The sequence below is a fragment of the Dipodomys ordii genome, unplaced genomic scaffold (assembly GCF_000151885.1).
Source record: "Dipodomys ordii isolate 6190 unplaced genomic scaffold, Dord_2.0 Scaffold247, whole genome shotgun sequence".
Classification (NCBI taxonomy): domain Eukaryota; kingdom Metazoa; phylum Chordata; class Mammalia; order Rodentia; family Heteromyidae; genus Dipodomys; species Dipodomys ordii.
This window is the reverse complement of record NW_012267463.1, coordinates 900,474-912,445: the sequence shown is the minus strand read 5'-3', so window position 1 is coordinate 912,445 and position 11,972 is coordinate 900,474. Positions and strand designations below refer to the sequence as shown.

The following is an 11,972-nucleotide window of genomic DNA, read 5'->3' as shown; positions in this document are numbered from 1 at the left end:
TGAGGCCCTGGGTTCGATTCCTCAGCACCACATAAGCAAAAAGAAAAAAGCTGGAAGTGGCGCTGTGGCTCAAGTGGTAGAGTGCTAGCCTTGAGCTGAAGAGCTGAGGGATAGCGCCCAGGCCCAGAGTTCAGGCCTCAGGACCGGACCCCAAAAATAAATAAATAAATAAATAAAACTAGTTGGGGTAAATGATTAGTAAAATTGAATAATATTTAGAAAGGGCCATGGTTTTATGGCTAATCTTGCTACAAAGAAAAACACCTTCCTTCTGATAAATAGCTCTATTGTATGTCTGTCAGCTTGTTGAAAAGACATGAAATTTCATGCTCTCACAATATTTCTAAGAGAGAAAAATCGAATCTAGCCAGACACTATGTTTTTGTGAAATAATACTTGGAAATAAGCAGCACTATCTCACTTAGGGAAAAGTAACTTTAATCACAATTTCATCATTATAACATATGATACACTAATTTAATCCTACTATAAGATTCTAGGACATATTTTTTATTTCAAACATTTATAAAATCTTTGCAATAACGATATAAAAAGTTAAATCTTAGCAAAAAATGACGAGCTTGTCCTTTATCTCTATTTTCACTTGATGAGTAAATTTGCTGTTTTTATTAACTATTTATGGGCATTTTCTCCTGGCAGGATACAATCCTTTTCAGGTTTTGCCTTCAAACACATGCCATGGATGGTTTGTTAATAAAATAAAAATTCTTTCAAAGTATAAATGAAAATACATTCACATGATAAAAAATATTAAGTGGTCAAAGTTGCCTATACAGTTACTGGTATGCATCTTTGCAAATATATAAATATAGAAACATAGCTGAAACACATGGTCTAGACTAATGATGACAAAAATAAATATTTACTTTAAGTTGAACCCAGTACCGGTGCCATAAATGCTTTTCATATATTGCTTTGTTACCCTTACAAAAACTGTATAGGGAGAAAACCCAAGACACATTGAAATTAATTTCTCTAATACCACAGAGTTAACAGTATTAGAACCCAGTGGGTTAGTCTATACTGATTGTAGAGAAGAGTTAACATAGTAGGTTTGTAAACCTCAGAAAAGGCTGCCAGTAAGTGTAAGCCTTTGTTGGTATGTGGGAACTGGAATTTTGGAAGGATTCCCATTGTTTTCTAGTAAGAGTGACTCACTATGCCTAAATTATTCATACAAACAATGCAACCACTGCTACATCTGTTTTCTCTGGGAGTCTGGAATTTCAGCTAGAGCTAACTAAGCTGAGGCTATATACCCATTGTGCCACCAAAAAAACCTTGAGCAATAAAAACTTCTAGTCCTAATAAACTCAAAAAACAAATGAATAAGCTGTAATGATCTCTCTTGGTAGACAACATTTTACATGAGTTGACAAAGTAAGTTAGTGGCAAAAACAAATGCATGTGTCACTCTGAAGCTAGCATTATTCTTCCTCCAGATTATGCCCCAGGTACCTTTACATGTGCAGATTTTGCTTTGCATCTTTATCTCCATTTTCTGTATTAAACCAGTTTACTACTGACTCTATCAGTCCCTTAAAGAATCATCAGAAAGGGGTGATGCTGATCAACATGTATTATAATCATAAACTGTTTTTTTTTGGTCCAGTCGTGGGGCCTGAACTCTGGGCCTGGGTGCTGTCCCTCAGCTCTTCAGCTCAAGGCTAGCGCTCCACCACTTAAGCCACAGAGCCACTTCCAGCTCTTTTCTTTTTGCTTATGTGGTACTGAGGAATCGAACCCAGGGCCTCAGGCATGCAAGGCAAGCACTCTACGACTGAGCCACCTTCCCAGCCCCAAACTGTTTTCTTGAATAGCAATTCCTTTGTACAAATACTTAAAGATTAAAATTTTAATGGCTAAAAATAAAACCCTTGAAAATAATAATTTAAAAAAAACTGGCACTGGTCTTGGGGATTTGTGAATTACTACACAAATACAGCCACTTTGGGGACACAGAGATGTAGGGAATAGATGTAAATAGCAGTAGGGAAGTAAAAGCACCTTATATTTCTATAGAGATTTACAGTTTAAAAATGATGTAAAGCATATTATGTCCTTTAATTTCTGCCTAACTTTGTAAAACTCAGTTTTCAAAGCCTATAATTACTAGTCTCTTTGCAGGTAATGAATGAAATATTATATAATAAGTTCAATTTATCCAGAGAAATTCACATATTGGAAAGTAATTCTGACAAAGATTTTCCTTTAAATAATATTGGTTACAATTATGATATTTGTGTGTCTCCTAACAATTTGGGTTTTTACAAGCAAACACCAGGTGTAACACATAAATAATTTCATGTGTAAATAACAATTCTCAATCACCTCTCACTGAAAGTGTCCCTTCCATTTCAAGATTTTAAAACCCTGAACTGGCAAGGAAGAGGATGTTTTAACCTATCTACACTGACCTAGGATGTAGCTTTGCCATTGCAAAGTACATAGATGTTATTGCAATACTGGTTAAATTAATCCTTAAGAGTGTAGTGAGAATTTCAGTCCACATCACAGCGTTTTACCTTATCAGCCTGACGCATATAGCAGTAGAGAATTCCTCTCATACACTTTATAGCAGAATGCTCCAGCTCATGGGTTCTTCCCCTGTTATCATCAATGCGCCTGGGTGGGAGAGATAACTCATGAAACAAATTGGAAATGCATTTGAAAAGAAAGCAGAGCTTTTGATAATTAAGCATTAACTATCTGACTAATCCTGTGTTCTGATGAAGTCTACTAATTCTGTCACAGTGAAACTCAATTTGCCCAGCAGACTTAGAAATGTTGCAATAAAAATAAAATTATACACTGAAATTTGTGTAGTTTTTCCCTCTCATTTTAGAAAGCAAGCCAATTCTTTAAAAATATATAGTATTTTCTACAATGACTGACTGAAACTTTAAAGGATATTTTCATATAAAAAAACCCTACAATCAGATTTTGAAATTCAGTTATGAACTAGAGAAAAATTTTAAGATCTGTCCACTTAGGTTATTCAGTAGCCATCTAGACTTAAAGAAGCACAAGTTAAGGTAGGTACACACCTTCTTGTTCTGCCATGGGTTTAATACTGCCAGGTCAATGATGTCCTCACCCTAAAACAGATCCAGTACGATCTGTTATGTATTTTGGCATAAACTTTTGTTAAATTCTAAGGTCTTAAAATCAATCAACCATGCTTTATGCCTTTTCCTTTCGAAATAAAAGAATAGATAATAATTCTAACTATTAAACTAGGCAAAAATGTTCTTTCATGCATAAGTTGCTTTTATTATAGATCAGTGAACTTTTAAAAGGTTGATGGGAATTACTCATTTTATACTATTGAAAAATGAAAAATGATTCATTCATTATTTCATTTACTCAATTAAAATGTCTGGTAATCATTCTTACTTGATTAGAAACTAGGTTATACTTCCTTACAAAAAGATACTGTAACACTAGGCACCAGTGGCTCACATCTGTAATTCTAGCTACTCAGGAGGCTGAGATCTGAGGATGGAGGTTTGAAGCCAGCCCAGGCAGAAAAGTCCCCTTGAGACTTTTATTTCCAATTAAAAAACCAGAAGTGGCACTGGCTCAAGTCATAGACTCCTATCCTTGAGCACAAAGAGCTTCGAGGACAGTGCCCAGGCCCTGAGTTCAAGCCCCACAACCAACAAAAAGTAAAAAGAGACACTGTAACTGCTACTCCCAAAGATGTCATATATGATTACTGGAAAGAATGATTATTATTTTAACATAGCATAGTGAATATCAGGAAAAAGGAAGTTATTCATCGTTGTATATTATTTGTCCTTTATAATGGAGGCACTGGAGTAAAATGAGCATGAATTTGCACAGTATTCTCCTTCCCTCTCTGATATGACAGAGGTTTGGGGTCAAATTCTATATAGACACTGTGCTCACTGAAATAAGGATATTAAATTCTATTAGATGTTTGAAGCCTTCTGGGAAAAGGTTAATGTCTGACTTTTGTCCATATGCTGCCTGTTCTGTATCTTTTAAAGGAATTTTCTCCTAACATTTTATTTTTTAAAATTTCAAATGTGCAGAAAAGTAAAAAAGGCAACTACAATGAGTCAGGCATTTATTAGTCACCTAGATTTCCATTTAATAAAATGGTATTGTATTTACATAAAATATGTAAAAAATACTTTTAATAATATTAACAAAGAAGTGTGCTAAAGATGACTAGTTCATGGTACCTCAATATTCAATTTTCTTTTAAAAATTCAAAATATTAATCATTTATGAGGTGTGATGTTCATGTAGAAGATATAATTTCAAATCAGAATTAAATACATAGATCATTTTCCAAAATTTAATGTATAGATACTTAATTATGTCTAAAATGTATTACTGACCATGCATAAGGACTCACAGTTCTATGTAAAATAAAACAAGTCAGGAGAAATTCATAATTATGACATTTTATTTTTTACTCTATAAAATAATATTTAAAATTACCACCAGATTTAACTACTGAAATCTCAATGCATTATGTTAAATGAAACTCTAAATCAAAAAGAATAAGAAATGAATCCTAGTATTGGCACTATCATTAGTTATATAACATGGAACAAATCTGTTAATTACTCTTGCGCCAATTTTTTCATCGAAGAATTCAACTTCCTCAATGACTTCTATGATGAAAAGCAACCAAATCAATAGGCATCACTACATAGTTCATCTGCTAAAGAATAAAATGGAATTGTGAAAGCTACGGGCAAAACCATTTTTATATACAGTCATAAAATAAGGCGAATCAGCTGAGCTCTAAAGATTATGGTTTGAAACTAGTCCTACAAGTCAAATTCAAGAGACTCTTATTTCCAATTAACAAGCAAAAAGCCAGAAGAGGAGGTGTGGTTCAAATGGTAGAGTGCCAACCTTGAGTGAAAACGCTAAATTCAAGCCCAAGTACACACACACACACACACACACACAGAGTAATAAAATAGTAGGACTGTTCTCAAATAATCCCTTAGAAAGTGAAATGGTTTAGAGGTTTAACGAGGATATGAGCAGCCAATGCTCACACAGTAAATAAGCAAAAAAACAGAAAGATAACGGCTTGATTTCTCTTGGTCTCACAAAACTCTATTCTCTATAGTCTTAGTTACTAAAAGAATACAGAACAGCCAGCTCACCTGTATGCTAGAGCCAAAGCCCAGGCTCCAGCAGCGCAGTACAGACTGTCCTGAATCTTGGCCTTTTGATCATCACCACATGTTTTAGTTGGAAAGAGCCCTGTGGTTGGACTTTGATAGAGCAACAATGTTGACTTGACTACAATGGAAGACAGACAAAAAATGACTTGTACAAATAATCCATTCATCTTGGGCTCAGCATCTTAGGTTTTCTCATTCCATTTCTGAAAATCCTTTTGTTTCTAAACTTAGCTGTAAGCAAAAACTTTTGAAGCTATTCAATCAGTTCAAGTCACTCTGGCCTATGAGGGAATCCACCCTACCCAATGCAGTCTTCTTAGTCTTTTTTTTTGGTCGGTCGTGGGTCTTGAACTCTGGGCCTGGGCGCTGTCCCTCAGCTCTTCAGCTCAAGGCAAGCGCTCTACCACTTGAGCCACAGCACCACTTCTGGTTTTCTGGTGGTTTATTGGAAATAGGAGTCTCACAGTCTCTCCTGCCCGGGCTGGCTTTGAACCACGATTCTCAGATCTCAGCCTCCTGAGTAGCTAGGATTACAGGCGTGAGCTACCAGTGCCTGGCTGGTCTTCATAGTCTTAAATAAGAATTAAACTAATTAGTAATTTTCAAGCCTTTAGAATATCCTGGTTAATGTGGTATGATTTAAATCTTACTAAAACAACTTCTGGCACTAGGGAAAAATTATTAATCAAAACACTGAGCATAATATTATCAAAACAGTCAGTACATTAAAAATATCTAAAAAAATTTACATCAAAGAATATTATGCATTTGGTAAACCATAAAGGTCAATTCAATAGTATGTTTAAATTATTCACAAGTTAGGAAGGATTAGGAAAAAATAGAGAACAGATCAAAATCCAGTACTTTCTGATTACTAATATACAATATGTATGTGTGTACGTGTGTGTTTGCTTAGTTATATAGGTATATATACATACATACACATATACTCCCCCCCACATATATGTAACTTTTTTATATCTGGCTATATTCATGAAGCTCTTTCTTATTTGAATCCGTTTTTCTCTCTTGCCTTATAGCTTTGACTAGGAATTCCAGTACTATTTTGAGTAAGAATAGGAAGAAGCTGAATACCTGTAGATTCCAACTGTAAACCCAGCTAGGAGGCTGAGATTGGAAGATTTTCACTTTAGCAGAAAGGACTACAGTTTTTCTCCATTTCATGTTAGCTATTGGTTTGTCATATATAGAATTTATTATTTATCCCTCTTCATTATGATGAGGTACATTCCATCTATTCTTAGTTTCTTCAGTCCTTTTATCAAAAAGTGTACTGAATTTTGTCAATTTTTTTGTTTCAAATGGGATGTTATATAATTTTGGCTGATTCTATTTATGTTTATATTATACTTACTGATTTATGTATATTAAACCATCATTGCAGCATTGGAATTAAAACAACTTGATCATGGTGCATAATTTAATGAATTATTGCATTCAGTTTGCAAGTACTTGATTATTTTTGCATTTATGTTCAAAGATATTGTGGTCTATAATTCTCTTTTCTTGTTATATCAGTGTTTAGATATCCAATGGATGTAATATAGGCTTCATAGAATGACAATTAGTGTTCCTTTCATTTCTCTCTTGTGGAAATGTTTGAGTAGCATTGATGTTAGTACTTCTTGAAGGTCTGATATAATTCAGTAATGAACCTATTGGGTCCTGGACTTTTACTGTTTAAGTAAAACTTGTTTATGTGCATTATATTCTTTCGATTCAATTAAGGTAGGTCAAATGCATCTAGAAATGTACCTCTTATTTCTATATATGCAACTTCCATCAAATGTAAGTTTTTTAAATACTTTTTTATTGACATTAAGTGATACATAACATCACAAACACATTGTAACTTTCATCAGGCAAATTGTCATTATCATGATCTATAATGTTTGTGAATTCTATGAGCTTTGACAATACAACTATTTCTTCCACATTGGGTGATATATACATTTCTTTCCTTTTGCTTCGTGTAAGCTGTTCCCTCTTTCCCACTCATTCCACTCCTCCCATCATTGCCCTTGAGTTGCTTACTTCATTTTCATCAATGTTCATTCAGTGCAGCTGATGGGCCCCTCTGTTGTATACATTCCTATTTCCCTCTGATTCTGTGACTTCCTCTTACCTTCCCTTATATGTGCACATGTATATATACCATATATGTGGTCAAGCACACGGAGTCTTTTAGAAATGATATGAAAAATTGAGTGGAGGTCCTTTGTTTCTTGAGTCCTGTTTACTTTGTCTTATCTCCTTGCATTTTGGATTTAAAATCCACATATTAGGGAGATCATGTGCCATTTGCCTCTCTGCTCTTGGCTCACTTCACTCCAAATGATTTGTTCTAGCTCCATTCATTTCCCTGAGAGTGTCATTATCTTGTCCTTCCTAATGGCTGCATAATATTCCATTCTATATAGGTACCACAATTTTGGGATCCACTCATCTGTGGTGGGCATCTGGGTTGTTTCCACATCTTGGCTACTATGAACAGTGCTGCAATGAACATGGAGGTGCATGTGTCCTTGTATCCTGGTTCCTGTTGATCAGGGTAGATGCCTAGGAGTGGTATGGCAGGGTTATATGGAACATCTATGTTTAGCTTTCTGAGGAACCTCCAGACTGCCTTCCAGAGTAGTTGTATTAGTGAACATTTCCACCCTCAATGCAATAGGGTTCATCTTTCTCCACATCCCCATTAGCATCTGTTGTTGGCTGAATTTAGGATATGGGCCATTCTGACTATGCTAAGGTGGTATCTCAGTGTTGTTTTTATTTGCATTTCCTTTACAGCCAGTGATGATGAACATTTCCTCATGTGTTTCTTTGCCATTTTTATCTCTTCTTCTGAGAAGTCTCTCTTTATCTCCCTTGCCCATTTAATAATTGGTTTGTTAGATTTGGCAGGGATTAGTTTCTTGAGTTCCTTGTATATAATAGATATTAGGCCTTTGTCTGATATATTGCTGGTAAATAATTTCTTCCCAATTAGTTGGGTGTCTTTCTAGTTTGGTATTTATGTCTTTAGCTGTGCAGAAATTTTTTTTTAAGGTAGTCCCATATGTCGAGTCTCTCTCCAATTTGTTGTGACCCTGAGACTCTGTTTAGGAAGTTCCTGACTAATGCCTGTAAGTTCAAGTGTCTCCCCTACTCTGTCCTGAAGTAGTTTCAGAGTTCCAGGTTTGATGTTAAGGTCTTTAATCACATTTTGAGTTGATGCTAGTATATGGTGACATGCTAGACTTTTAGTTTTCTGCATGTGGCCACCCAGTTTAAATGTAAGGTTTTTTTTGTAAAGTATTCTGTAAGGAGTCTGGAATTCATTGGTAGTTTTTGTGATATTCTGTTTTGATTTCTAATTGTATTAATGTGGGTCTTTTCCTCTATGTTTGAGTCAAATCAGTTAAGGTTTCAGCAAACCTAATTTTGTTATCAAAGCACTATTTGTTTATTGCTTCATCATATAATATTGTTAGTCTCCATTTCATGAATTTCTGATGTAATCTTCTTTCTTTTTATTAAATCAATTATTTTTACTGGAAAGGTTATGTATAGAGAGGGATTACAGTTTTATACTTCAGGTGATAAGTACATTTCTTTTTGAGCAGTGTCATCTCTTCCCTCATTTTTTTCCCCGATAATTCCCCCTAGAAATAGTACAGTTCATTTTCCTTTCCTGTGCTCCCCTTTAATCTCCCCAAAACAGATAAACTTACATAGAAGAAAATAAAAAACAGAAACAAAGGAGGTGAAAAAAGAAAGAAAACAAAAGCTTGTCTTGTTCCCATTTCTCGGAGTTCATTTCAATAAACATCATTTTATACGATCATATACACATAGCTATTCATAAGGAAATGGAAAGACTTGGAAAAAATATTAAGCAAAGTAAGCCAGACCCAAAGAAACATAGGTTGCATGGTTTCCCTCATTTGTAGTAATTAGAATGTGCTTAGAAATCTACAAGTAAACACAATGGATAGTAAGAGAGAAAAAATTACACTTGGACATGATAAATTAAGCAGGACCCTAAACATTCACACAGTGAGACCAAGACCAAAGGAGGATCACAACAGCTCAATAGCTATGTGCATATGACCTAAAGTTTATTATTTCTATCTGCTAAATTAGAAAGTGGCTTATTATTATTTCTCTAAGACATTGAAGTTCATCATTATGCCATATGATGTAGGTATGCTACATCATTTTAGACCGATAGATAATCTTGATGTAGGTGTTAGACTATTTGAAATTCTTTGTTTTGTTTTGATGTTCATAGCTCTGCATTGCCCTCTGACCACTGCTGTTGCTATATCCCCAAAATTCTAGAGATCTGTGTTCTCATTTCATCATATTCTAGAAACATTTTGATTTTTTTCTTCTTCTTTTATGACATAATCATGATTCAAAACAATCTGTTGTTTAATATCCATCTAACGATATTTTCTGTAATTTCTTTAGCTCTTTCTGGTTTTACTCCACAATAGTTTGACACAATATAAGAAATTATTTCAGGCCGGGAGCCAGTGGCTCAAGCCTGTAATCCTAGCTACTCAGGAGGCTGAGATCTGAGGATCACGTTTCAAAGCCAGTCTGGGCAGGAAAGACCATGAGACTCCTATGTCCAATAAACCACTAGAAAACCAGAAGTGGAACTGTAGCTCAAGTGGTAAAGCGCTCCCCTTGAGCTGAAGAACTGAGGGACAGCGCCTAGGCCCAGAGTTCAAGCCCCATATCCCACCAAAAAAAAAAAAATTTATTTCAATGTCCTTATACTTACTACATGTCCTAAAATACAATCTATTTTAGAGAGAATTCCATTGGCTGCTGAGAAGAAAGTATACTGCAAAGCAGCTGAACAAAATCTATATAGATGTCTATTAGGTCCAGTGGGTATACACAGTCATTTAATCCTAAGGTTTCTTTGTTGATTTTTGTTGTGTGGATTACTTACTATTGTTGATAACTGGATATTAAAGTTCTCAACTATTATTCTCTTAGGGATTTATCTCTGATTTTTAGTTTAATAAAGTTGGGCATATTTCATGCACATAAGTTTTGCCTCAATAAATTGTACCATTTATTAATATGAAATCACATATCTCTTCTAATTTTGAAATTGTACCATTTATTAATATGAAATGACATATCTCTTCTAATTTTGAAGTCTAGTTTATCAGATAATAGTAAAGTGAGCCCTGTTTTCTGGGTCCATTTGCTTGGAAGATCTTTTTCTATCTGGTTACCTTAAGCTAATGTTTGTGCTTGTCAGTGAAATACATTCTTTGTTGTCAAAAAATGGTCGAGTCTTGCTTTTAAATCTAACTTGCCATTCTATGTCTTGTAATTGGAGAATTGAAGAAATTTACATTCAGTGTTAATATTGAAAGATATATAGCTTTGCTTTTCATTTTGTTGTTTTATGATCTATGATTTTCCTATTCTTCATCAGGTGAAGTACTCACGTAGTGAAATGCTTATTTTTTCCTATCATTTTCCTAATTGTGTTTATCTTCCTCTTTGATATGTATGATTTCTTTAATACTTCCTATGGTGAGGGTCTGTTAGTGTGTGAATGTATGCAGAAACATGTATACATATATTTTCTGTGTCTTCCTTAGCCTTTTTAAGCATTACCAAATTTGAGAACTTGACGATGTCTGTTAACATACATTAATATTTAACACATATACACAGAAATACAAACACATATATATTTATAAAATTATTTACAAGCCAGAATGTTTGCAGGATTCCCTCAGTTATAGTACAGATATGCAAATGGAATAAATATTGAAACCATTCCAACATCAAAATGACAGAATAATATCAAGCACATAATATAGACAATGTAACTAGGAAATCGTGAAGCTCTGCTTACCAATTCTGTAATAATGATCCAACTTATCCCACAGAGTTTCATTATTAGTTCTTGGAAGATTAATGCTTTTCAGAGGTTCATAAACCGAGCCTACAAGAAAAATTAAAGGAAATTAAATTCAGTCATATCATCCAGATAAACAAAGAAAGGTTTGAAACAAAGAAGCACTACTTAACATATTAATTTCATTTTCATATTTGAATGACCATGTTTTACTAGTACCAAAACTCTGTTAAGGGAAGGAAAAAGAAGGCAGTCTTGAAAATAAGCAGAGAGGAACTTTAACTGTCCCAGGGCACTCCCACCATTACAACCAGCATTTGATCCAACTTTCTGGTATATATGTTGGTAGAACAACTCAACTATCACTAATACTCCTGTGGTAGTCACAAGCTAATTTTTCATTAGTAAGAAGAATATCTAATTATTGATCCTTAAATCCTAACCTTATTTCTTATGCTAATGCTTCATCAGATAGTAATATTCTGACAAATGCTTATACCCAATAACCTCAAAGAAAAAGGATTATTCTCACATTTTCCAAATTGATACAGTAAAAAAAGAATTCAGTTAGTTTCATACTGAAATACTTAAATCTCAACTTTTTCCTATATAAGTAATATTCCTGACTTAGTATCTGGATTGTAAATAGAGATCAATTTTCTTATTCAGATATGAAAATTACTCTAAACTCAAAAACTACAGGAAACAAAATATTCATGATAATATGCCACAAAATGGATACAGAAAATTGGTCACTTGACTACTGTACTTACTGAACTAGTGCAAGAAAAATGTCTGAAAGTTTAAACATTAGACTAAGTACTGTCACTCATTTTCATTAAAAGCACTATGAAATCTTTAACATCTTAGGG

The 11,972-nt window shown here is 34.2% G+C and overlaps 1 protein-coding gene across 3 annotated transcripts in view; it reads right to left on the bottom strand.

Annotated features, from left to right (window-relative positions):
- Positions 1 to 11,972, bottom strand: part of LOC106000849 (phosphorylase b kinase regulatory subunit beta) — a 110,788-nt gene that overhangs the window by 74,298 nt on the left and 24,518 nt on the right. For all 3 annotated transcript variants that reach the window (XM_013036072.1, XM_013036073.1, XM_013036074.1), the window contains 3 exons: positions 11,098 to 11,187; positions 5,178 to 5,316; positions 2,547 to 2,646 (listed from right to left, as the gene is read on the bottom strand). In XM_013036072.1, the coding sequence (XP_012891526.1) occupies positions 2,547 to 2,646; positions 5,178 to 5,316; positions 11,098 to 11,187 (329 nt within the window). The remainder of the gene's footprint in view (positions 1 to 2,546; positions 2,647 to 5,177; positions 5,317 to 11,097; positions 11,188 to 11,972) is intronic.